Here is a 27607-nt window from a genome sequence, read left to right as displayed (position 1 = left end):
TTTACACAGTTCTCTATGTGACAAGCTCAAGTCGAGGTGAGGGGGCCATTCTGTTGCATGCCTTCCTTTTGGCAAGCGACTACCCCGAGCTTTTTTGGGTTACGTGGATCAATCGAGGAAGACGAAGGTGATGGGAAAGAAACCGAAGGACGGACTAATGAAGGTAACACTGATTTCAAGATCGCGCAAGGGCTGGTAGCTCAGTGGTAGAGCATCTCAGCATCTCCAGGTATGCCTACGAGATCCTTGCCTGGCACCCTAGAGAGCCTCTGTCAGTCAGTGTAGACAGGACTTAGCAACATGGACCAATGTTCTGACTCGGTATAAGACAGCTCCCCTTTATCCCTATGATACTTCACCAGGTTTCCAAATGGGAATTCATGTCCCCTGTATCTGAATTAGCTAATGACACCTTTATTATGGAAGAAATGGCAAATAATGAAAACAGGAAGGGGGGGGGGAAAGGTGGTTTTTGTAACTGCAAGGGGAAATGTGAAGAATAACGAGGAATCTCTATTTTTGTCACTTAAGATTGAAAGCTACAAAACAGAGGAAACCATGCATTGTATCTTATTCTGAATCTCTCACGGATAAAACATGCTGTCAATAGATTTTACACAAAGGGCTGCTCTGGTGAATTTGATGCATATCAAGCATACTCTTTTCATGACAACTTTTTTTCATTCTGCTTGGCACTTTTCCTCTGTTTAGCAAATATGAAACGTGAAGTTTGTTTGGTTGAGCCAGTCAACAACATTCTAAACACTTCTATCTTGTAGAGAAATAGTAAACTGTATCAGCCCACTTGCTTCTTCGATTGGATTGAATATGTTCCCTCTCAATCAACAGCCTTCAGCCTAGATCCTAGAATTGTGTAGTGGAAGAGAGTCAATATTTTTTATTATTCTTGTTATTACTATGACACACCTTTCACCAACAGGTCCTAAGGTGGGCCACAACAATTTTAAAACTACAGAAGTTAAAACACATTACGTTCGCAAGAATAGGGTGGACCCTGAGAGACCCTGAGAGAGCCAGTGTGGTGTAGTGGTTAAGAGCGGTGGACTCGTAATCTAGTGAACTGGGTTCACTTCCCTGCTCCTCCACATGCAGCTGCTGGGTGACCTTGGGCTAGTCACACTTCTCTGAAGTCTCTCAGCCCCACTCACCTCACAGAGTGTTTGTTGTGGGGGAGGAAGGGAAAGGAGAATGTTAGCTGCTTTGAGACTCCTTCGGGTAGTGATCAAGCAGGATATCAAATCCAAACTCTTCTTCTTCCTGAAAACACATCTTAGGTGCCGAAGGCCAGGATAAAGATTTCAGACAACAACCCCAAACCACATGTGATGCAGAGCTGGAGAACTTGTGGCCCTCGAGGTGTTGTTGGACTACAACTCCCATCAGCCTTGCTCACTGGCTGTGCTGGCTGAGCCTGATAGGAGTTGTAGTCCTATGCCGTCTCGAACTATGACATGTTCCTCAGCTCTGTGTTACAGCTATAATTGGTTTCCCCAGACATTTTTTGTTTTTACTTCAAAGTAGATGCCAGTCGCTCAGAACTTGATTGGGTGTCTTTTATGCTTGCCTCAATGTCTTATTTATTCATTTATTTACATTTACACCCCAAAGAAGCTCAAGGTGGCAAACGTGGTCCTAACTTCCTCCGTGTTTTATCCTCACAACAGCCCTGTGAGGTAGGTTAGGCTGAGAGACTGTGACTGGCCCAAAATTACTCAGTGAGTTTCCTGGCTGAGCAGGGGTTCAGAACTCCTGTCTCCCAAGTCCTATCCCAGAACGCTAACCACGATGCCACACTGGCTGTCAGATTTTCTCAGTCTTAACCCCCGAATTGATATTAGTCCCACTAAGTTGTACTTAGGGTAGAGCCACTGAAATTAATAGACCTAACTTGGTCTGTGCTGATTCCTCTTAGTGGTTCTACTCTGAATAAAACTTAGTTGACTACAACCCAATATATTTCTTTCCTTGTGTGACTAATAGCAGCTTTTGTGTTTCCCAAACGTGGGTCTCCAGCTGTTTTTGGACTACAAATCCCATCATCCCTAGCTAGCAGGACCAGTGGTCAGGGATGATAGGAACTGTAGTCCAGCTGGAGACCTAAGTCTCTACTGTTCTACCAGGGAAACGCTACAGTGATAAAGCGATAAACACCCTCTATCCCAGAGCCGTTGCTTTGATCAACTCTTTATTGGGGTGGGGGGCATCCAGTCATGGCTCTCCTGCTTGGGAGAAGGGGGGGACTTCCAGCCCATATGCTCAGTTAAACCCACCTGCTTGACACCTTGATTATGCACGCCTGACCTAAGTAGTGGGGCAGGTGATTGTTGGGTCTTCAAAGCACAGCACAGGGCTCATTGCAAGGACTGAGGATCAGCTGAGGTCAATGGCTTGTACTCAAAGGGCTTCCTCTCGCACTTTAGATACAACCTGCTTTCTCTGCAGAAAGGGAAATACTCTAGTTTTACGAGCATTTCCAGCTGCACAGAAAAATCAATCAGCTGATTGTTTGTTACAGGGAAGCCCTTTGAAGGCACGTTTCCAGTGCCTGCAAAGCGTGCCTTCAAAGAAAATTGCCAAAACTTCAGCAGTTACCGTGACCTAATGTGAACTTTGGCAGGTGTCAGTCAGCTGGTGCCGTCATGACATCAGGTGATTGATAGGCGGGGTGGCGCCACCCACCTGTCTCCTGGGTGGATGTGGGAGGTAAGATATAGTTTGACCCTTGGGGCTAGTTCGCATGATATAATTTTTCTGTTTTTACTATTTCCAAGATAAAAAGTTTTTTTTTAAAAAAAGCGCAAATCATCACATACAAGTTTGAGCCAATATCACGGGCAGTGATTCCCAAGCTTCTGGTGAGGTCACAAGTCTCAACTCAATCTTGAAGAAGAGGTGACCTGCCATGTAAGTTTAATTCAGAGTACAGCCATCGTAATTAGTGAAATGAAGTTGGGAATCTTCATTAATTTCATTGGGTGTACTCTGAGTAAACTGAAGTTGAATCGTACCCAAATTGTATTGTGCCTTTCGGCTCTGACTTGGTCATTCATAAGGATGCATAACTCCTGAGAGTCAGTGTGGGAGGTTGTCTACAGCAGTTTTCATGCTCTGTTGTCGTGAAATGCACCTCAAGACACACACACACACACACACACACACACACAGAGAGAGAGGATTTCTGGGCAGACTTTTGTTGGGAGCAAGGGACATATTTTGCATACTCGTTTTGTAATTTTATGCTATGAACTGCCCTGTGATCGTCTGATGGAGAGCGGTATACAAATTTAATAAATAATAAGAAATGATGATGATGTTGATGATGTAGATCGTACTGCAGGATCTGGTGCTGCTCTTAATCTGGACCTCCCTGTGTACTTGTTTTGCACCCCAGTAATATCTGCCACACAAGGGTGGCGCTGTGGGTTAAACCACAGAGCCTAGGACTTGCTGATCAGAAGGTCAGCGGTTCGAATCCCGCGACAGGGTGAGCTCCCGTTGCTCGGTCCCTGCTCCTGCCAACCTAGCAGTTCGAAAGCACGTCAAAGTGCAAGTAGATAAATAGGTACCACTCCGGTGGGAAGGTAAACGGCGTTTCCGTGCGCTGCTCTGGTTCGCCAGAAGCGGCTTAGTCATACTGGCCACATGACCCAGAAGCTGTACGCCGGCTCCCTCGGCCAATAAAGCGAGATGAGCGCCGCAACCCCAGAGTCGGCCACGACTGGACCTAATGTTCAGGGGTCCCTTTACCTTTTAATATCTGCCACACTTGTTTCTTTGTAAGTGAGGAAAAAGGCTACATCCATGCTAAGGCTACAGTCCTATGCAGACTTTTCTTGGAGTAAGCACCATTGAACACAGTGTAGGTTACTTCCAAGTAAATGTGCATACCGTTTACTGAATTTTTATGAACTCACTGTTTTACTCTGGTTGGAACTGTATGTTTAATGTTTGTTTTTAATGGAATTGTATATTGGTTCTTAAAATGAGGTGCCTTGAGAAAGTTATAGTCCTGAAAAGAGCTTAGAAATACCAGAGGTGTGGGTTTTTTGTGTTGTTTTTTTTTGGTGGGGTACTTCTAGAAATCCAGAGCAGGAACCAAAAAATGGAGAATAAAATTTTTCACCCTGGAAAAAAACCAACCCATTATTATTATTATTATTATTATTATTATTATTATTATCATCATCATTATTATTTGAGGGCAATATGGGGCTGTTCCTGGTATGCAGGACAGTTGGAGATGAGTAACTGTTCCTTCGTCTTATGGAACCTTGGGAAGTATTATTTTGTGATGAAAGAGGCAGAGAATTCTCAGCTCTTACCAATCTGTAGTTGCGGTGATTCCGTTGGGAATCCTCCCAACAGTGGAAGGATGGCCGTTTCACAGGTATAAAACTTTAATTGATTTGTAGTATAGCTAGAACCTTCTCAATCTCATTTATATTTTATGTGCTTTCTGGAAATGGATTTTTGCTGTGCTAACTAAAAGATATTCAACCTCTCTCTCCCACCCTCTCAGGCCAAATTGTCTGCCTGAACTCTATTTGTGATGGCCAGTAGAGTTATGAGATTCTGCAGTAGATGCTGGTGGGGTTGGTGGGTCAGCAGCCCTCACCTGGCCTCCTGACAGCGGAGTCGCTACAGCTTACCAGGAGGAAGATGAGGAGGGACAATGTGGTAGGAAGGCCAGGGTAGCAGCCCAAATGCCCCAACAGGCACACCTGTCTGGGTCCACTGGTGCGTTTGCACCATGCCAATGTCCCCACCATCTTGCTTCTCCCCGTCTTCATTCTGGTATGCAGCAGTGGCTCAGCTGTTGAGAGGTCAGGTTAGCAAGCAATGGAATAATATTCATAAAAATAATGAAGTGATAAAACATCAAACATTAAAAACTTTCCTAAACAGGGCTGCCTTCAGATGTCTTCTAAAAGTCAGATAGTTGTTTATTTCCTTGACATCTGATGGGAGGGCATTCCACAAGGTGGGCACCACTACCAAGAAGGCCCTCTGCCTGGTTCCCTGTAACCTCACTTCCCACAATGAGGGAACCGCCAGAAGGCCCTCGGCGCTGGACCTCAGTGTACCGGCTGAATGATGGGGGTGGAGACGCTCCTTCAGATATACAGGACCGAGGCCTTTAGGGCTTTAAAGGTCAGCACCAACCCTTTGAATTGTGCTCAGGAACGTACTGGGAGCCAGTGTAGGTCTTTCAGGATCGGTGTTATATGGTCTCGGCAGCCGCTCTCAGTCACCAGTCTAGCTGCCCCATTCTGGATTAATTGTAGTTTCCAAGTTACCTTCAAAGGTAGCCCCACGTAGAGCGCATTGCAGTAGTCCAAGTGGCAGATAACTAGAGCATGCACCACTCTGGCGAGACAGTCTATGGGCAGGGAGGGTCTCAGCCTGCGTACCAGATGGAGTTGGTAGACAGCTGCCCTGGACACAGAATTGACCTGCACCTCCATGGACAGCTGTGAGTCCAAAATGACTCCCAGGCTGCGCACCTGGTCCTTCAGGGGCACAGTTACCCCATTCAGGACCAGGGAGTCCTCCACACCCAACCACCCCGTTCCCCAAAAACAGTACAGATTGTGTATATCCCCCCCCCTTAAAAGCTCCATGCAAACTTGGACACATAATCATATTGGGATTATGGAGCTGGGAAACTGGACAGTAATTGTCACTATTGTGGGAAGAGACGCCATGATGTAAGATGGGGAGCCTGTGACCCTCCAGATGTCGTTGAATTACAGCTCCCCTCATCCGTGACCACTGGCTGTGCTGGCTGAGGCTGATGGGAGTTGTAGTCTTGTAACATCTGGAGGGACACAGCTTCCCCAGCTTTGTGTTGGAGCAGTGGCTGGATCTCCAGACATTTTTGTGGCTGTCCTGTGCTCAGAACTTGACTGGCTCCGTGAATAACAATGGGAGGTGGGGCCTTTTGTGCTTTCCTCAGCGTCCAATCTTAATCCCCTCTAAATTGCTATTAGTATCACAGGGAAAGGGGATAATATATTTTTTCCTCATGGAACTAATAGAATCATAGAATCATAGAGTTGGAATAGACCACAAGGGCCATCGAGTCCAACCCCCTGCCAAGCAGGAAACACCATCAGAGCACTCCTGACATATGGTTGTCAAGCCTCTGCTTAAATAGTCTCTGCTTTAATAGTCGCTTTGTGGAAGATTTGGACTGGGAAGGAGCGAGTTCCATAGTTTGACTACGCATTGTGTGAAGAAGTACGATCTTTTATCTGTCCCCAATCTTCCAACAGTCAGCTTCTTCGAATGTCCAAGAGTTCTAATGTTATGAGGGAGGGAGAGAGAGAGAATCTTTTGTTGTTCAATGTTTTGAAGCCTTCCTCTCCCCAACTCCAGCCAATCATCATTTGTCATTCCAGTTACGAAAACTGTCCTCAAACCAGGCCTGTGACAGCCACCATACACAGAGTTTTAGAGAGGACTGGTTTTCTTATTTTGAGTGTCTGGGCTGATGTGTCTACCTACATGACGGTGTATGTTGGGGACTGATGCGTAGTAGAACAGGAGGGCATCCGTGAGCTGTGGGGCATGTCAGCAAAAGGGAGGCAAAAAAGAAAATAAACGCTGACACAGATGCGAGCCAAAAATCTTGTTTACCTCCTTTTGTGCGGCTTCCCACGTGCTCTTCTTTTTACAGCCAGTTTTTCTTTCTCTCACTGGGCGAAGATGTCCAGATTCAGTTTCTACCCAATACCACACTTCCACATCAGATTGTGAATTTGGTTTTTCAGTCCTTGCAGAAATTTATCAGTATTTCAGTGCAATTTACGCATTTTTGCAATGCAATTTCCTCCTAGCATAATACCCGTTTGCATGTTATTTAAATTCATATGTGCACTTACATGCACATGTAACACTAGTATATGTATTTTTGTACACATTACTTGATTAGAAAGCTGCACTGCAAAATCAGGATAACTCTTTGGAAGGAGGGCTGTGTTTCAGTTTGCATTTTGTTTCAGAAAGGGTGTGTCAGATAAAATACAGTGGAACCTCGGAACTGAACGCCTTTGGACACAAACGTTTCGGCTCCCAAACGATAGAAAACCAGAAGTGATTGTTCTGGTTTTCAAACAATTTTCGGAAGCTGAATGTCTGGCACGGCTTCCCCAGCTTCTGATTCGCTGCAGGACGTTCCTTCAGCCAATTGGAAGCCACACCTTGGTTTTCAAACTGCTCCAGGAGTCAAACGGACTCCCGGAACAGATTAAACCAAGGTACAACTGTAACCCTTAAATGCAACTGAATCAGATTTCACTCCATGTTTAGATGTCATTCAAGGATAGCATTTTTGTTTTTGTTTTTGTCTTTCTATTTATTACTATTGCTTTATGGCTGACTGGAAATTTCTGCCTCAAGGGCTAAAACAACTGATCTGGTACTGGGTCCCATTACGGACATTGATTTGTGTGAGATGGGGTCAGAAGTTGTACCTCTATCTCTGACAACAAAATGTCTTGGGCTAGTTTGGGGGTGGATCTACACACAGGGGGAAAATGCTATAAATAAGTTAGCAATTAGATCGTTATAAAAAAGGGGGGAGGACCCTATGGGAAATTGTGTATAAAAATTTCCTGCCCTCTGGTGCCATCTGGTGTTACATGTTTATAGCGCATTCAAATTGTTGTTTCTTTACTAATGTAGCCTGAGTCCCTGGTGGTGTGGTTTGGTCATCCACAAGGACACATGCGTCATGGAGGGGGATCAGTGCACTGACAAGTTGGGCTGGCAGTTCTGGAACATTGCACCTGTGTGCTGTGGCGGGCAGGGGGCAAAGGTGTTTGATTTTGATTTGCAAAGTTCCTGTAAAGGTTTCTTAGCAGACGCTGGTTGCAGACAGATGTTGCCATTAATCTGGACCTGCCTGTGTACTTTGCTTCAGCACCCCAGTAATATCTGCGCAGCCTGTATCTTCATAAGTGAGCAAAAATCACTATACCCAGGCTAAGGGAACTGCCCTCTTCAGACTTGTCTGGGAGTAGCCCCGTCGAACACGGTGGGGATTACTTTTAGTAAATGTGCATAGTCTTGCACTACATGCGGTGAATTGAATTTTAAGACCTGGGGTTTTTTTTGTGATTGGAACTTTATGTTTTGCAGAGTTGCTGCGATGCTTTCTGGGCAGAAGCTGGTTGGGGATGGGGACAATATTGCAGGGGCTGGTGTTGCTTTTAATCTGGACCTCCCTATGTGCTTGTTTCTGGACCTCAATAAAATGTGCCCAACCTGCATCTTCGTGAGCAAAGATTACTATACCCACCCTAAGGCTACAGACGTTTCTGAGAATAAGCTCCACTGAGCACAACGGGGTTACGTCTGAGTAAATGTGCATGAGATTTGTTGGATTTTATGAACGGGTTGTTTTATTCTGATTGGAATTGTATGTTTCAGCCTTTGTTTTTAATGGAATAGTATATTGGTTATTGGTTATTAAATTGCCACTTGTCCAGTTTTAATTTTAATTTGTTTGAATTAATTGTGGGATGTATCTTAATTTACTGGTCGCTTGTTTTTATGCATTGTCTTACTTGTATGATGTTAGCCGCTCTGAGCTCGGCTTTGGCCGGGGAGGGCGGGATGTAAATAAAATTTCTTGTTGTTGTTGTTAATTTGTCTTGGGAAGGCTATAGTTTTGAAAGGGGCTTTAAAAACACCTGGGTTCTTCTCCCTTCATTTTTGAGGAAGGCGCTTCTGGAGACCCAAGGAGGGAACCAAAATCTGGAGGAAACGTTTCACACCAAAAAAATAAATAAAACCCCAAATCTCACTTGAAAATAAATGGATTAGGGGCTGTTCCTGGTAATCAGGGCAGAGGGAAGATGCATAGTTGTTCCCTCATGTCATGGAACCTTGGAAAGTATTGCTCTGTGATGCAGGAAGCAGAGAATTCTCGGCCCTTAACAGTCCATAGTTGCCATGTTTCTGTTGGGAGGCCTGCCAACGGTCGAAGGATGGCCGTTTCACAGGTATAAAAAAAATTATTGATTTCTAGTGTAGTTAGGGCCTTCTCAAGCTCATCTCTTGTAATATATGCTTTCTGGAAATTGATTTTTTCCCCCTGTGCTAAGTAAAATGTATTTGACCTTTCTCTCTTCTCAGGCTGGATTGTGTGCCTGAACTCTGTCCATAATGGCCAGTAGAGTTATGAGTTTCAGTGACACTCACCTGACCTCCTGTCAGCTGGGTCGCTCGCTGCTACTTACTGGGAGGGAGAAAAGGGGGAGATGGTAATGTAGCAGTGAAGGCGGTGAAGGTCCTGTGTGAGTGTCTGGAGGCGGTTGGAGGATGGATGGCGGCTAACAGATTGAGGTTGAATCCTGACAAGACAGAAGTACTGTTTTGGGAGGACAGGGGGCGGGTGGGTGTGGGGGATTCCTTGGTCCTGAATGAGGTAACTGTGCCCCTGAAGGACCAGGTGCGCAGCCTGGGAGTCATTCTGGACTCACAGCTGTCCATGGAGGCGCAGGTCAATTCTGTATCCAGGGCAGCTGTCTACCAGCTCCATCTGGTACATAGGCTGAGACCCTACCTGCCTGTGGACTGTTTCGCAAGAGTAGTGCATGCTCTGGTTATATCCCACTTGGACTACTGCAATGCGCTCTACATGGGGCCACCTTTGAAAGTGACCCGGAAACTACAACTTATCCAGAATGCGGCAGCTACATTGGTGACTGGGAGCGGCCGTCGAGACCACATAACACCGGTCTTGAAAGACCTACATTGGCTCCCAGTACGTTTCCGAGCATAATTCAAAGTGTTGGTGTTGACCTTTAAAGCCCTAAATGGCCTCAGCCCGGTATACCTGAAGGAGCGTCTCCACTCCCATCGTTCGATACTGGGGTCCAGCGCCGAGGGCCTTCTGGCGGTTCCCTCACTGCGAGAGGTGAGGTTACAGGGAACCGGGCAGAGGGCCTTCTTGGCAGTGGCGCCCGCCCTGTGGAACGCCCTCCCATCAGATGTCAAGGAAATAAACAACTATCTGCCTTTTAGAAGACATCTGAAGGCAGCCCTCTTTAGGGAAGTTTTTAATGTCTGATGTTTTATTGTATTTTTAATATTTTGTTAGAAGCCTCCCAGAGTGGCTGGGGAAACCCAGCCAGATGGGCAGGGTATAAATAATAAATTGTTGTTGTTGTTGTTGCAGGGTATAAATAATAAGTTGTTGTTGTTGTTGTTGTTGTTGTTGTTCAGCAGGGAGGCCAGTGTGGTGTAAATACATCAGCAGGAGTGCCAGATTGGCTCTGCCGGGGCATTTGTTCCATGCATGGGCAGCAAATGTCACAAAGTAGTGAGCAAACGTCATGTTTTCCAGCAGTCTACTTAGGATGCAAGAGTTCTAGAGATCTGAGAGCTTGTTCACTGTTTTGCGAAATCTTTCCAGGGTATGGATTGCCACTACCCTTTTGTGTTCACATCCAGGCCCAAAATTAAACCACAGTTTCTCAGTTTGGATGAAAGGAGGTGAAACCCTGGCTATGACACGTGACAGCAGTAAGAAGGAAGAGGGAAGAAGAAGTAGCTCAAAGTCAGGGCTGGCCCAATATATTTTGGCACTTGAGGCCAAACTACAAAATGGCGCCCCCTCCCTGCCAGGGAAGAAGGGGTGAGTGAAGATTAACATCAGGAACAAGGGGGGGACTAAAGGTCTACATCAGGATCTGCCACCCCTCTGGCTCCTGATGCCTGAGGTGGATGGCTCACTTTGCCTCCTGGGTGGGCCGGTCCTCCTCAAAGTGGCATACATGGTTCTCCCCTGCCTCATTTACTGCCCACAACAGCCCTGTGAGGTAGGCTAGGCTGAGAGGCAGTGACTGGTTACCCAGTGAGTTTCAGGGCCAAGTCTCTCAGGTCCTACTCCCAACAATCCAATGACTACATCACACTGGCTCTCCTATGAAGTCATAAGACTTGCCATTTCTCAGGCTCATTATATTTGAAACGCCAAAAGAGCTGTCATGTCCAGCTATGGAATAAATGCGGGTTATTGAGATCATATATGTGAGGGGGTTTGAACATTTTAAAAATGTGCTTTATAAATGGGATCATTTGTTTGTTCATTCTCTTTCATTTACGAATCTCATCCCATGAAACATATCGAAGCAAATTAGCTATGAAAGCACCAGCAACAGAAACATATATGAAAACCATTACATAACACAAACAGAATTTCAAATCCAGTGCAGACTGGGATAGGAGAATCTCCACTTTAAAAAGGCTTTACGGTGGTTGTTGTTGTTTAGTCGTTTAAAATCATGTCCGACTCTTTGTGACCCCATGGACCAGAGCACGCCAGGCACTTCTGTCTTCCACTGCCTCCTGCAGTTTGGTCAAACTCATGCTGGTAGCTTTGAGAACACTGTCCAACCTTCTCGTCCTCTGTCGTCCCCTTCTCCTTGTGCCCTCCATCTTTCCCAACATCAGGGTCTTTTCCAGGGAGTCTTCTCTTCTCATGAGGTGGCCAAAGTATTGGAGTCTGAGCTTCAGGATCTGTCCTTCCAGTGTCTTTTACAGTGGTACCTCGGGTTAAGTACTTAATTCGTTCTGGAGGTCTGTTCTTAACCTGAAACTGTTCTTAACCTGAAGCACCACTTTAGTAAACGGGGGCCCCCGCTGCCACCACGCCGCCGGAGCACGATTTCTGTTCTCATCCTTAAGCAAAGTTCTTAACCTGAGGTACTATTTTTGGGTTAGCGGAGTCTGTAACCTGAGGCGTATGTAACCTGAAGCGTATGTAACCCGAGGTACCACTGTATTTACCTTTCAGCTAACAATTCTGTTATGTTGATATACTGATATTCAGGTCATTTGTAGACATGTTAAACATAGTGGGGGGAGTGGCACAGCCCTGCAATGGTCAGTAAATCTGCCCCACTATGAGGTGACCTAAGAACATAATCTTCTTTTTGCCCCCCACCCTACCTATGCGTTCACTGAAAAGGGCTAGAAGAGCAAAGTAAATAGGGGTGCTCTTTCAGCGGGATACTGACTCAAACCGTCACGTTAGCATGCCGCCAGCTGCTGCATCTGGTTTTATTAACCCACAGTTTGGCATATCATTGCGGCCATGTGAATTTTCCTTTTAGCCAAACCACACATTTGGAACGGGAAGGAATTGCATCAGGTTTCACAGCAGCAGCAGCAGCAGCAAAAAGGTCAATGTGATGCTCAGTTTGTAGCAAGCAGGAAACTCGGATTTGCTAACCCCCACATATCATTAATGCCAATAGCATCATGGCAATCCTTAACCTTCGTGCTCGCCTTATTGTTTGAGATGTTGACTCCTGTCTGTTTTCAGGTGCTTTGTTCCAGGGCTGGGAAAACTGTGGTTCTCCAATCATTGTTGGACATCGGCCCCCATCATCCCTGACCGCTGACTGTGCTGGCAAGAGGCTGATGGGAGTTGTAGTCCAGTGCAGCGCCACAGGTCTCCCAGCTCTGCTTTCCTCATACTGCCTTTTATGGTTTTTGGATTGACTAAAAATGAAACGGGACGCAGGTGGCGCTGTGGGTTAAACCACAGAGCCTAGGACTTGCCAATCAGAAGGTCGGCGGTTCGAATCCCCGTGACGGGGTGAGCTCCCGTTGCTCGGTCCTAGCTCCTGCCAACCTAGCAGTTCGAAAGCACGTCAAAGTGCAAGTAGATAATTAGGTACCGCTCCGGCGGGAAGGTAAACGGCGTTTCCGTGCGCTGCTCTGGTTCGCCAGAAGCGGCTTAGTCATGCTGGCCACATGACCCGGAAGCTGTACACCGGCTCCCTTGGCCAATAAAGTGAGATGAGCGCCGCAACCCCAGAGTTGACCATGACTGGACCTAATGGTCAGGGGTCCCTTTACCTTTACCTAAAAATGAAAGGTTGGAATATAATGCATGCCAGATCTAGTCCTAAATCCAGAAAGTTAAGGATAAAAAGTGACGCTGTGCCTTCATTTATTACCCCTTTCCTAGGATGTCACAGGGACCCTGTTTTTAGCCGTCTTCTCTGCAGTCCTCGGCTTTTTCCAATATGGATACTGCATTGGAGTCATCAATGCTCCACAACAGGTGAGTAAATGTGCTTATTCTTTTGTTTTGATTTGGTTTGCCATATCTGATCATTGGTCCTGTGTGTATCAGAGAGGCAGGACTGACTGCAGTTTCCTGGTGAGTCTACACTGGGTGCCAGTCAAATCCAGCTTTAACATCACATGAATAGCCCCTGGGATCCCAAAGGATCGATCTGTGGGCAGTGTAGGGCCAACGAAATTACTAATATACTTTTGTCATCTATCTATTAATTAGATAAAGTTGGGGGGGGGTATACAAAGGTTAGTATCAAATGTCCAATATCTTTTTATCCAATATAAAAAGCTAATCTAAATAAAAACACAAGCCAAAAGGAAGAAGAAGAAAAGAAAGGAACGTAGGAAAAAGGAAAGACAAAAAAAATGAGAGAACTTCTGTCTTTGTCAGCTATATGTAGAAAGTTGTTCAAAACATCCACTCCAAACTAACACCCAACAATTCCATTTTGTGTAAACCAATATTTTCTTCAGTTCTTGAACCCAGACATTGTAAGCTCATTTTCTTTTTCCTGCAAAAAGTCTATAAGAAGTTTTGGATCTTTGGTAAATATTGCACTTGTATCATCATTATAGATCATCATGCTCCACTACGGTAAAGTGCTGAATATTGCATCCTCTGGAAACGGGACAGATGACATCCTTAAAAACCCCACCGTCATGATGCTCTGGTCCACCTCTGTTTCTGTATTTGCTGTGGGTGGGATGATTTCCTCCTTCACTGTTGGCTGGATTGGTGAAAAGATGCCAAGGTGAGAAATTCTGGTTTCATTTTTTTTTTTAAATTATGTTTATTAAATTTTCCAAAAAAAAGTATAAAAGAAAAACAGAAAAGAAAAAAAAGAAAGAAAAAAAGAAAAGAAGAAGAAAAAACAACAGTTGAAAAAGTTTACCTTAATTACATTCCATACCCAATTTCCTTGACTTCCCCACACCTGCCCTTCTTGTATACCTATTCCAATTTTTAGCTCAGCAATTTTTATCCCCCCCACTTTACCTTATTTCCTCTAATTCAATTTACTTAATCAATTTTAACTTCTAAACCTCAATCTTTATATTTCAAAACTTATTCTTAAAATACTTTTCCTAAATTCCCCCATCAATTTAATTAACCTATTTTAACTTAAAAATCTCAGTCTTTATACACAACACTTATTCTTAACAATCTTTTGCTAAGGTCGGCCCCAAATCTCTCCCCAAAATCCCCATTTTTATGTTAGTGGCAAAAACCAACTTACCGTATTTTTTGCACCATAACACTCACTTTTTTCCTCCTAAAAAGTAATGGGAAATGTCTGTGCGTGTTATGGAGGGAATGCCTACGGGTGGCATGCCTACGGATTTTCCTCCTCTAAAAACTACGTGCGTGTTATGGTCGGGTGCGTGTTATAGAGCGAAAAATACGGTAATTAAAACAGCGGCCAGGAAAAAGGGGAAACAAAACTTACGCAACATGGGCTGTGGAGATGGTTCTCACTGGCATGTGAGGGAACCTCATTGATACACAAATCAAAACCAAGTACTCATGCAGACAGCATTTTTTTCAGCCAGAACTTTCCAGAACTCAGTTCTGGCACCTCTCAGGTGGACGCCATTACCGTTCTAAGGGAGGTGTTTGTGGTGAGTTCTGGCACCTCTTTTTCTAGAAAAATAGCACTGTGTAATAAAACCCACAGGATCAATAAAATGCTTCTATTAAGAGCAGAATAACACAGAATTGTGTTCCACAGACTTACCTAGGGTGAAACAACACACTATGAGCAACATGGGAAGGGGGAATAGAATCCTGGTTTCAGGTTTTCATTCTCTCCCTCCATAATGTGAAGTAATATGTGTTCCTTGTAGTGATGTCTTATGTATATTTTCTTTATTTACAGAATAATTAGCTATTTATCCATTCACTTATTAGACGTTTATGTGCTGTATTCACTTCTGGGAGAAATCTCAAATGGTAAAAATAAAATAATTCAAATTCAAATTTAGAAACCAGAGCCAAACAGACAAGATGGCAAAATTAACACCGAAACCAGCAAAAGATGGTCAGAAAGAAACAGGCAAATAGATATGTCTGTAACGTCCAGTGGTGTGCACTTAATTTCACACAAAGGAGCGCAGGAAGTTGCCTTATTGCAGAGTCAGACTAATTGCTCCATCTAACTCAGTATGTCTGCTCTGGCTGGCAGCTGCTCTCCAGGTTCCCTACCTGGAGATGGTGGGGATTGAGCCAAGGACACTTCTGAAAGCAAAGCAGATGATGAGAGGTTATTCCACAGGGTAGGTGCAGCTATTGAGAGGACACACTCCTCTGCAGTGAGTCCACATGTACAGCCTGGCCTCCCCTGAAGATTGCAGTGACCTGGGACAACTTTTGGGGACATAGTGCGCCATCATAAAAATAAGGCAATATATGCATTGTGTCTTTCCTTCTACCTCCACCTGGCCAGAAATCTAGATCAGTGGCACGGCACAGCACATTTTAACACCATAGCATGGGGTTAATGCCCCAAGGGACGCGGGTGGCGCTGTGGGTTAAACCACAGAGCCTAGGACTTACCGATCAGAAGGTTGGCAGTTCGAATCCCCACGACGGGGTGAGCTCCCGTTGCTCGGGCCCTGCTCCTGCCAACCTAACAGTTCGAAAGCACGTCAAAGTGCAAGTAGATAAATAGGTACCACTCCATCGGGAAGGTAAACGGCGTTTCCGTGCACTGCTCTGGTTCGCCAGAAGCGGCTTAGTCATGCTGGCCACATGACCCGGAAGCTGTACACATGCTCCCTTGGCCAATAAAGTGAGATGAGCGCTGCAACCCCAGAGTCGGTCACAACTGGACCTAATGGTCAGGGGTCGCTTTACCTTTATGGGGTTAATGTCAGTGCATTTTACAGAAGAAACAGGGGAGTTCTCAACATTAGAACAGCATGTTTCAATAGCATCCTACATTCAGGGGTTAGAATGTCCAGTGTCCATATTGTCTCACAGTCAGGGCCTTTAGCTGACCTCTAGCTTTCGATCTGCTATGGAAGGACCTCACACTGTGTGGATACTCTCGAGTCACCAGTGGGCAAATGTGGCTGAACTTGGCTCTTTCTTTTGCACAAACGTTGACTCCTTGCTTCCCTTCCTCACTGCAGAGTTAGAGCGATGCTGCTGGTAAACATTTTTGCAATCTCTGGGAATCTCTTTTTGGCCATTGCGAAATTTGGCCCCTCCCACATTTTCATCATCATTGGAAGAGTGCTGACTGGGTTGCATGGTGGTAAGTCAAGGCAGGTTGCTTCTCTCTGAGTTTCCCTGATGGTTTGCTTGGAGTCGGGGTCAGCATGCAAAGTCGCAGGAAATGGAGAATCAGAGGGAAGGGTGAAGGGAAAGCAGCCCTGGTCTTTTGGGAATATGGTCTCCATCTGCTGTTGGCGCCACTAATTCATGTTATCCAAGCACTAATTCAATTCCTTAAGACAGTGGTTTTTAACCAGTGTGCTGTGGGACCCTGAGGTGCCTTGAATGATGGTCAGGGTTGCCACGGGCAACACCGGCCTCTGTCCATCTTTCCTTCCCTCCCTCTTCTGATACCCTCTTGTGTCACTGCCTCCTGAAGGCATGCACAGCTCACCAAGTGAATGGTGCCTCTGGGGCTGGCCAGGGGGTGCTTCCTAGGCCCCTGTGGGGCCGTGTGAGGATGGACCTCTCTTTTGGGGCAGAGGGGGCAGCTCAGAGATCGGGGCAGCAGCTGCGGCTGCCCAGAGGACTCCCAAGGAGAGGGGAGAAGGGAGGAGGCTGAGGGCACACTCCACAAGGGGGAGAGGCTGCGAGCTCTGCAGGCAAGGGGTGACATTACTGGGCTCCTGGGCCCCACAAGGGTGCCACAGAATGAAGGTAGTTGCTCAAGGGAGCCGTGGACCCAAAAAGGTTGAAAACCTCTGCCTTAAGACCTTCTTAAGACAGCAGGGAAACTTATTCCTCTGGTTAGTAAGTTGGAATATTTGTTCCAAACGTTCTAAAACGATATTTGGAATTTGTTTTTATAAACACTTTATTAGGTTAACTACAATAGCAATCTTGTGATGTTTAAAAGTTCTGGGGTTGTTGGTTTTTTTTTATTGTATATGGGTGTTCTTTCTTTCTTTCTTTCTTTCTTTCTTTCTTTCTTTTTCTTCCTTTCTCTCTCTCTCTCTCTCTCTCTCTCTCTCTCTCTCCCACACACACACAATTTTTAGTGTCTTATTTTATTCTGTGCACTTACAATGATGTGTGTGTGTGTGTGTGTCACTTTTTATCTTTCAATAAAAGAATATATATTTTAAAAAGTTGGCATAATTTAGCCTTCCTCAACCTGGTGCCTTCTAGATATTTTGGGCGGCAGCTCCCATCATCCATTGACCATGAGCCTTGCTGGCTGGGCCTGATGGAAGTTGTAGTCTGGAAGATCTGGAGCGCACCAGCAGCAGGATGGATTAGATGGTTGATTCATCTGCATGTTTTGCCCAGGGCTCTCCTCCGGACTTGTTCCACTGTATGTTGGAGAGATTGCCCCTGTCGCTCTTCGAGGGGCTCTGGGATCAATGAACCAGCTTGCTGTCGTTATCGGCATCCTCATCAGCCAGGTGTGTACCAAACGAACAGAGGACAAATTGATCATGGAACACATTTATGTTTGTGCAAGTCAAGTGCTAAATGGGACAGCCATAAGCCCCTTAATGAGATGGTGGTGATGATGAGGATGATGATGATTAAAATTTATATACTGCCCTATATCCATAGATCTCAGGGCGGTTCACAAAACATTGTTGAATTTGTAGATTTCATTCATAGTGTGGGGTCTCAGAGGACCCAACAATAGTTCTGCAGTTGGTTCCCAACATAAAAACACAATATAAAAAAAACACAAAATACATAATAAGAACAAAAGCAAACTTTTCTCCATCTTTTAGTTCTTCGTTTTATCTGATGTTTCAGATCTGATCTGGCTCTTACCATTACATGCAAGAGAATTCCTGGCTAGCACGATTTTAAAGCAAACCTGAAAGCACAAACAGCTGCCTATGTCACCAGGTCTTAGGGTTGGGGGGTTATACTGGCTTTTCCAGACTCAGGGACGAAACCCTTCCCTGTTTGCAATGCTACTGAGATCACAGAAATTGCTGCCGGCTAGATCTGTGATAAGATGGGTCATACATTATCTTTCTCCACGTGATTGCACGGCAGGACAGCACGGGAGCCCTTCGTACGGTGTGCAGAACTGACGCTTAATTTACAAAGCTCCGCCAAGGGCAAATCTGTATTGCTGAACCATTCCCATGATGCAGCAGGGTTTTCTAAGAGAGCCATTTTGCTCACATGACAAAATAGGTGCCTAAGATTTAATACCAAGAAGGTTGTTGATTTGATTTTGTCCATGAGGGGGCGCTCTAGGGCTTGCTGGTCCAAAGTTCTGAACATAAGAGATTTCATTTATGGGTCTCCATCATTTGGGACATACAGTGTTTTCCATTGTAATAACAACATCTCTGAAAAACAAAAGTCTATCCTTTTAGAAAGGAATGCACTGGGGCAAATGGCTACAAAGCTTCCTGGAATTTTTTTAGAAATCAAAAGGACATATCTGCCCGACTGCCCCCCCCCCTCTCTTGGGCATTCAAATCAGCACAGGGAACTGTGGGGGGGGACTAGTGATGTGCCTAGCAGTGATGTCACCAAGATTTCCATTTGAAGAATATCTCAGAACAATTCTAAGTAAATGATACATTCATCATAAGTAAGCATTGCACATAAATAACTCTTTTCCTTATTTCAAAAAAGCAGCAACGAAAAACGCTGGTCCATTTTTTCTCCTTAGGTTCTTGGCCTGGATGTCTTGCTAGGAAAAGATTCCACCTGGCCATTGCTCCTCGCTCTCTCTGGCATTGCTGCCGTGCTCCAGATTTTCTTGCTCTTTGGTTGCCCAGAGAGCCCCCGGTACTTGTACATTAAAGCTTCGAAACAAGAGGAAGCCAAAAAAAGTAAGGTTATCTCCAGGGGATACTTTTCTCTGCCAGTCCACATCAGTCCCCTGGTCCTCACGTCTCACTGGCACATTGTGAACCATTTCAGGGATGGGGTGGTGATGGCAATTTATTTCCCCACTAAGATGGGTCCTGGCTTTGGTGAGAAAGGGAGGCAGAGCAAGCTGCTGTCTACTGAGTTTCCTCTAGCCCTACGTGGCAATGTTGGGCATCAGGGTTGCCAATTTGAATAAAATAGGGGGGACAGATAAGCCTCGCCCCACATAATCAGTGGCAAGATGTGGGGTGCACACACCATTTGAATGAATGAATTATTATTATTAAAGACATCTGAAGGCAGCCCTGTTCAGGGAAGCTTTTAATGTTTGATGTATTACTGTATTTTAATATTTGGTTGGAAGCCTCCCAGAGTGGCTGGGGAAGCCCAACCAGATGGGTGGGGTATGAATAATAAATTATTATTATTATTATTATTATTATTATTATTATTATTATTAATGGCAATGCCCATCAACTTGGAGGGGTGGCCCCCTCAAATATTTTATTGGAGGGCAAAGGGACCTCAACCCCTAGGAGTTGGCTCCTATGTTGGGTATCAAATCTGAGACCTTCAACATGCAAAGCAGAAGTTCCACAGCTGAATTATGGTCCTTAACTTTCTGAGGCGTCACTCTCCTCGCAATAAGTTGGGGGCTGGATTCAGGAGCTGGGAGGAAACAGACAGTACTCTGGGAATTAATTGGGATGTGCAAAACATGGCTGGTGGCGTTGGGTAAGAGCAGCAGAAGAGTAACAGGAGGCAATAACACATGAAATGCCATAGACTTCTTCCAAGTTATGAACACAAAATATTAAATTCTACAGGGTCCGACCATTTATTGAAACCAGAGGTTTCCAGCATGGCCTTCAGATGACTCCCAACTTCCATCAACTCTAACCACTGGTTATGCTGGCTGGGTCTGATGGGAATTGGATGCCATGTTGGCTACTCCTGGTCTACACTGATGGGCAGAACTTCTATAGGGTGTTGGGCTGAGGTTCTTCAGCCAATCCTTTAATGGAGATGTTACTAGGAGTAGCACCTTCTGTATTTAAGCAAGTACTGTTATCACTGCACTACAGCCCTGTCATTGAATTCTACTCAACATTGAGCCAGAGCAGAACTCCAATGTATAGTTAGCAGAGTAAAAACTTAAACACGTTGCAGGATTCCCAAAAAATAGACCAGAGGCAATTAATATTTCACCCAGCAGAGCTTTTCTGCTACTGAAGGCAAATGAGCTTAATGGTCACAAATCCAATACATTCAGGATTGGCACTGTCCGTAAGAGATCCAGTTGCAGCAGACTTAACTTAAACTTACAATAACTTATAATAAGTCTAAACCTTAACACTATGTACAGACCACCACACCAGAAGGAAAAGAGATAGAAGGAGAAAGTGAAACCCAGGCTCCTTCTGGCCTTACTTTTATAGTCAGCATGACTTTAACTGAAGAGATACCAGAACCAGTTTAAGCCAGCTGCACTCAGCTTCTCTGAAGGTATAACCCAAACATCATGAACCTTCTGCTTGTTTCTTTCACACAGAGAAGCTTCCAGAGCCCTCTTGAATTAATTAGAGTAGGAAAGATCTCTACACATCAGATCAGTACTTTCTGCACTAAGAAATGCAAACTGACAAACCCTTCCCTGCTTTTTGTAATAATGAAGGTGCAAAGCGTCATTTATTCCAGACTAGTCGATATCCCCATGCTGACATTTCTATGTTTCTATGGATTAAATGGGGAAGACACAGCTGAGGCATTGAAGGCTTCTCTTTAAGACAGGGTTGCAGTAGAAGCTGGTTCATTAGGGGCACTGCCGCCCTCAGTCTGCACTCAGCCAGCCTTCTATCTTACATCCAGAGGGTGGCATGGGCTGCCAGCTTCCTCCCCCTTAGTGTCTCAGTGCTGCCACTGCAGAATTCAGTAGGGAGGAGCATGGGGAGAGAACCAGAATTGGCTGGCTCCAGTGTGGTGTAGTGGTTAAGAGTGGTAGACTCATAATCTGGTGAACCAGGTTCGATTCCCCGTTCCTCCACCTGCAGCTGCTGGGTGACCTTGGGCTAGTCACACTTCTCTGAAGTCTCCAGCCCCACTAACCACACAGAGTGTTTGTTGTGGGTGAGGAAGGGAAAGGAGAATGTTAGCCACTTTGAGACTCCTTCGTGTAATGATAAAGCGGGATATCAAATCCAAACTCTTCTTCTTCATCAGTCATTGGTTCTGGCTCCATCTACACATAAGACTCTCTGCTTTCAACCCTACCACTCCCAACGGGTATCAGCCCCGACTGCCGCGAACGGCTGCAAAAACTGCATAGTCCTCACCAGTCCTTTACAACCTATTGAATATTTGTTACAAATAGGCTCACGAAAGGTCACATGTCTTCTCAGATAATTTCCCAGAAAGGTGGCCATGTTGGTCTGTTGTGGACAACACTTCTGTCCTGCAGCACCATACTGGTAATTTTACTTCCACGGGCCATTTCTCGTCAAAGATGGAACCCACAATCCCTTTCCTTCCCTAGGCTTGCAACGGCTGAGAGGAGAAAACTACTGCCCTGACAAAGAGCTTGAGGAGATGGAGAAAGAGAAGGAGGAAGCCTCCAAAGAGAAGCCTGTCTCCATTTGGCAGCTCATCACCTCCCCTCTCTACAGGCAGCCATTCCTGGTGGCCATCGGGGTCCATATCGCCCAGCAGTTTTCGGGAATTAATGCTGTGAGTTCACCTAGTGATGGATCCTGGCAACTCAAGATATTTAAGGAGCTAATCAAACCGCACTGTAGCATTGATGCAAGTTTGTGAGAGATCTTGCTCTTGGTCTCAATAGATTGTCAATATGCATTATTGTAGATACAGCAGAAAACTAATTTGTGCCGCTGACACCCTGGAACGCTAGGGAAATGCTTTCCGTGTTGATTTGTCTAGCGCAGTGAGAGGAGGGCCATTGGTGCCTCTAAACCGTTTACTCCTTTCTGCTTTGTTAGATTTTCTACTACTCCACCGATATTTTTAACACCGCCCGTGTCAGCCAGCCTGTTTACGCGACCATAGGCGTGGGATTTGTGAACACCGTCTTCACTGTTGTCGCCGTAAGTCTTGCCCAGCCGTAATTACTGAATTACCTGTGTGATTCTTTTTCATATAGGGGTAATACCGTATTCTGTCACTAGGTGGGGTTATAGTGCACAACTGGCACCATTTTGTCAGTGCAACAGTGGGGTGCTGCTTTTTGCCTAACAAAAATGAACCTCTTACTGGCTTTTAAAAATAAATAAATGTAGTGCATAGTGTTGGGAGGGTGAGGCTCAGACCTAGAACGTTGGAAAATATCTAGGAAGGCCTAGATTTGAGAGCATGCAAGGAATGTTTGGGAGGAAGCACTTTCTCAGTATATGAAGATGGGACATTGTCCAGCTGGACTTTGCTGCCTTAGTCAAACCATTCTTCCCTCTAGCTCCGTATTACACTGACTGGCAGAGGTCTCCATACCTTCAGGCAGCAATTTTTCCAGGCTTACCTGGAGATGCCAGAAATCGAACCTAGAACGTTCTGCATGCAAAGTGTGTGAGGCTAGTTAGGCAGGACAATGACTGCAATCCTGAGCACTCACACAACCTTTGCTGAAATCAGTAGGCATTACATCTGTGTTGACCTGGTTAGGATGGGGCTATGAGGAGAAGCAAGGGGAAAACCCAACTTTTTAACCAAATTGATGGAAAGGTCCTCAGGTAGTATAAAAACAAAACTATTCTCTTCAGTTAGTTGGGCAGCGGTCGATCAACCTCTGGTGCCCTTGGCAACATTTTTTAAATCCTGTCTTTCATTTGACGTCTGAGATAGATGCCCTGCACGACTTCCCTCTCTGCTTGTGTTTCCTCTTTTCTTCTTTTGACCGTGAGACTTTAAATATTACCTGACATTTATCAAAAAGTCAACAGCAAGTGATCCAGATCAACAGGCCTGCGAGACATAATAACCACTTGCTTGGACCTTGTCCACCAAAATAGCAGAAAGAGCAATCCAAACAAAGTGTACTGGGGCACCAAGCCAGTTGGAGGGCTAGAAAAGGGATATGCGTACAGATATACCTTCCCATGTTGTCAGAAAGGGATGCAGCTCAGTGGCAGAGCAACTGCAGAAGGTCCTAAGTTCAATCCCCAGCTTCTTCAGGTAGGGCTGGGAATGATCCCTGCCTGAAACCATAGAATAGAGATGCAGGAGGAATTCATTTCAGTTTGCATTTGGGCAAACCTACGTAATGCACACTTTCTGAAACAATACACAGCCATCCTTTGAAATCAGCATTTCTCTTAGGGTGGATCTACACACAAGGGAAAAAACCAATGCTATAAATAAGTGAGAAATTAAATCATTATAACAAAAAAAAAACCACTATGGAAAATTGCTTAGAATTTTTTTTGCTCTTTGGCACCATCTGGTGTTGCATGTTTATAATGCATTCAAAACGCTGTTTCCTGACTAATGTAGCTGAGTTCTTAGTTTAGTAGTGCTGTTCTCCAGACAAGTAATACGTACAAAAATGCACATACCAGGGCAAAATGTTTTAGAAATGCATATATTAGTTAAAATGTTAACATGCATAATATTTGCATACAAAAATGTGTATATTGGGATAAATCTGAGGAACCAAAATCAACAGTCGGCCACCTTTACCCTGGGCAGCTGTTGGCAGTCACTGTAGAAAATAAGGTGCTAGATCAGGTTTAGGGGAACTTTGACCCTCCAGATGTTCTTGAAGTACAACTCCCATAATCTCTGGCCATAAGCCGTGCTAGTTGGTTCCCCACACCCAAGCTATATGGACCAATGGTCAGACTTCGGTATACATCAGCTTCCCATATTCCTAGGCGTGCTCCCCAATCCTGCAACTGGTCAGATCTTTAGGATGAGAGCAATCATGGGAGACTTAAGGGTGCCTCTAGACAGGAGTTAAATATACCAAGCGGGTCATTCAGATGAAGCACTGCTCAAACCCACTTAAGATGCACCAGCACCACTGATATAATTGGGTAAGGGAAAGGGTTCTTGCCACCAGTGATTGGTTGTCCACCTGCAAATTCAGGTTTTGTTTGGGGACAGTGTAGACACAGGTCTGCGAGGAGCTGAGTCTGGTTGCCAATTTAAAGTCAAAACAATGATGGGCTAACTGAACTTTTGCCGTTCTACACCCAACAGGTTTTCCTGGTGGAAAAAGCAGGGAGGCGTTCGCTCTTCATAGCTGGCCTCGCTGGCATGATGGTGTGTGCAACAACCATGACTATTGGGCTTGTCCTGCAGGTAAGGCTCCCCTTTGCGAGGGTCCTCAGAGGTGACACTGCCAACTGAGTTTGAACATCCAATACCACAGGTGGGGGGGGGGAGCCTTTGAGCCTACGGATGTTGCTCAACTACAACTGTCATAATCCCTGGCCATTGGCCCCACATTGGCATCACGCCTGCAATAAACCACACCTGTGGTCCTCTTTCAATTGTTGTTTGAGAGGATAATGCCGTTTTCTGCCAGTTGGTGGAGCCATCTTTGCATTTGCACTTCTTGGTGTTTGAGGGCTTTAGACATTGTCTAGGTGGGGGAAAAGCAAACAGTAAAAATATTAGCCAAAGGTAGGTTTCAGGACTGAGGCCCACAGTGGGGCTTCACCATGCTCCTGAGGACTATGCCTACTGTATTTTGGCTGGCTGTCCCTCCATCAATGTCGGGGACGCCTTACTAGATAAATTAACCAATAAACTGAAACTGACATGGGGACAAATAGAAGAAGACGTCTTCACCCTGGTATGGCTCCCCTTTATCACATACACAGCACAACAAGACAATGACAACAATCCACCAACAGCATACAAATCAATATGGCTAACCTGTTCCAAAACACTCACCCACTCCACTCACACATGAAAACAAAGACCACCACAGCCCACCACAAATGAACAGCCACAACCCCAACCTCTCTCACCACCATAGGAACACAAGTGAATAGCGGAGAACCTGCACAAGCAAAGCTGACACAAAACCCCACATATATTAAGCAAAATAGAAACATCGCCACCCGACCCCCACCCCCACCCATCTTTCCCCCCTCCACCCCTCCACCCCTTTCCCCCTTTTCTTCCTAATGTCTCAACAAATGAAACCGATTTGTAAAAAAATGTTACATGGGGGGGGGGAATACAAGAGAGAGACATTGCACATACTTTTGTAAATCAAGAAAATCTTTAATAAAAATACATTTTTAAAAAATGTCAGGGGACTTGTCTACTGACAGCAACTGAAGACAGATGCATTAAGACAGACATTCAGGGAATGTTTCCTCTAATGCTATTAATGTGGTTCTGCTTTGCTTTGCTTTGCTTTTTAGCCCAAAATCGAATGGATGAGCTACATCAGCCTGATTTCCGTCTTCCTCTTTGTCAGTTTCTTTGAGATCGGGCCAGGACCAATTCCCTGGTTTATTGTGGCCGAGCTATTCAGCCAAGGCCCCCGCCCTGCTGCCGTCGCAATGGCCGGCTTCAGCAACTGGTTCACCAACTTCTGCATCGGAATGTTCTTCCCATATGTCGCTGTAAGGAAACTGCGTTGTGATGGAGACAGCCGAACAAGATTTTTCTTTCTTTTCTTTTTTTAAAGGGGGGGGGGTCCATACATTTAGAATTCAAAGTAGGGAACAGAACAGGCTACCAATCTAGAGTGACAAATGAGAGGGGTTGGGAATAAATTTCCAGGCTTTGCAGCGATATCCCATGGATCCCTTCTGCACTGATGCTGCAAGGGCACGCAGAGAATGGCCAATATGTTGACAAAAATGTCATAGGCTAATAAAGAGGGGCGCCATGACCAATGCTAGTGGATGACAAGGCTCAGGCCAGTACCTGGCTTGGGGACCCATCACTGTTCCACTGTCTTCCCTGTGTCTTCAGGAAGGCCTGGACAGATCAGACAAAGTATGAACTAATTCTGACCCAGCTGGACACGGTGTGGTGGGCAACTGGCAGCCCATGAGCTAGATATGGCCCGTGGGGGCCTCCTAATCAGCCCCCAGTGCCCTCTCCTTGCTTTGGCCCCTATGTAGGTTTAAGCTTGAAAAAGACCACCATAAGAGGCTCCCTCCCCCAGTCTAAATGTCTTCAGGCTCCCAGGTCCCCACAGAAGCCCCAAGCCAGCCCTGAAGAGAGTTGCACTGCTTGCTTGCTTGCTTGCCATGCACTCGCTTGTTCAGCATGCAGGCGTTGCTCCTCATCGTTCTCAGATAGAGGCGCTGGCTCAAGTAGATTTTGCCCATCCTAACTGGGTGAACTCAAGAGATCACTTAACTTGGGTTTGTCTCCCAAGCTCCCTTCATGGTTCAAGCCTGGCAAAACTGGAGGGTTTCCATCCCTGTTGTTCAATTCTCGCTTGCAAAGGAAGTACAGGGACCTAGGATGATAAGTGTTTCCACTACAGAGGACAAGGGTATATATAACCTTCCATCTATGGTGTAAAAAGTTATTATGAAAAGCCTCCCTCACAAGGTTGTAGTGAGTATAAAAGGAGGAAATGAATAACGCGTGCCGACCCGGGAGGAAAGACAGAATATAAACATGATCAGCAGCTGTGGAAGCAAATAATCGTAGCTGATCTGAGTGGGGTTTGCAACCAACTCCAGAGAGCTTCTGATTCCAGCAGAGTTTGCACTTAGCAGGGCTGATCACAGCCAAATGCAAAGTCCACTTTGGGCAGGGATTTTGCACCAGTTGGGAGTGCCCATGTGAAACCAATCCGGTGGGGCTTGCATTCGGTGCCTAATTTGAAAGGGGCCAAACCCAAGAAGCCCTCGTAAAAGAACAACTGGGAGTGCTTTTTTGCATTCAGAGCCTGATTTGAAAGGGGCCAAACCCAAGAAGCCCTCGCAAAAGAACAACTGGGAGTGCTTTTAAGGCATTCAGTTGTTCCTTTACAGATGCATCCTTACCAACCCTGCATCTGATGTCATGTATGATGTCCATTGTGGGACAAGTCTTAGAGAAATACACATTCTGCAATTGAAGAAAGGCAAATTGTCTTGGCTGATCAACGTTGCTGGCAACATGGGGGAGAGAATGCTAACTGGTCTTCTCTTTCTCTCTTGCCCGTCACAGAACATCTGTGGACCATATGTGTTTCTGATCTTTGCGGGCCTGCTCGTCCTCTTCATTGTGTTTATTTATTACAAAGTGCCAGAAACCAAAGGCAAGTCCTTTGAGGAAATTGCAGAAGAGTTCCGTCGCCGAGGCAAAGGCGGGGGCCAAGGGCCCAGAACAGCCACCGAAATGGAGCGTCTGGGAGGCACCTCCGAGGCATAGTGCCTATCCCTGCAAGAAGGAAGAACGGAAAGAACATGCTGCCGGGATACATTCTGGAGGAAGCATTTATTTAAAACGTAAAAAAAAAAAGGGAAGCGATCTTGA

At 45.4% G+C, this 27607-nt stretch overlaps 1 protein-coding gene across 3 annotated transcripts; it reads left to right on the top strand.

The window, feature by feature from the left end:
* Window positions 1-27607, top strand: SLC2A2 (solute carrier family 2 member 2). 3 transcript variants are annotated; one of them, XM_053390546.1, is made up of 11 exons: window positions 1-163; window positions 13010-13105; window positions 13699-13874; window positions 16255-16379; window positions 17609-17724; window positions 18957-19119; window positions 21693-21883; window positions 22153-22257; window positions 24365-24466; window positions 25543-25746; window positions 27299-27607. In XM_053390546.1, the coding sequence occupies exons 1-11, from the start codon at window positions 131-133 to the stop codon at window positions 27500-27502; spliced, it is 1515 nt and encodes a 504-aa protein (XP_053246521.1). In that variant the 5' UTR covers window positions 1-130; the 3' UTR covers window positions 27503-27607. The 3 variants fall into 3 exon arrangements, with proteins under 3 accessions (XP_053246521.1, XP_053246518.1, XP_053246519.1); XM_053390543.1 differs by lacking the exon at window positions 1-163 and adding an exon at window positions 4242-4408; XM_053390544.1 differs by lacking the exon at window positions 1-163 and adding an exon at window positions 8926-9029.

Source organism: Podarcis raffonei, chromosome 5 (assembly GCF_027172205.1).
Source record: "Podarcis raffonei isolate rPodRaf1 chromosome 5, rPodRaf1.pri, whole genome shotgun sequence".
Classification (NCBI taxonomy): domain Eukaryota; kingdom Metazoa; phylum Chordata; class Lepidosauria; order Squamata; family Lacertidae; genus Podarcis; species Podarcis raffonei.
Note: the sequence above shows the minus strand (reverse complement) of the source record. Positions and strands in the feature narration are given on the sequence as shown.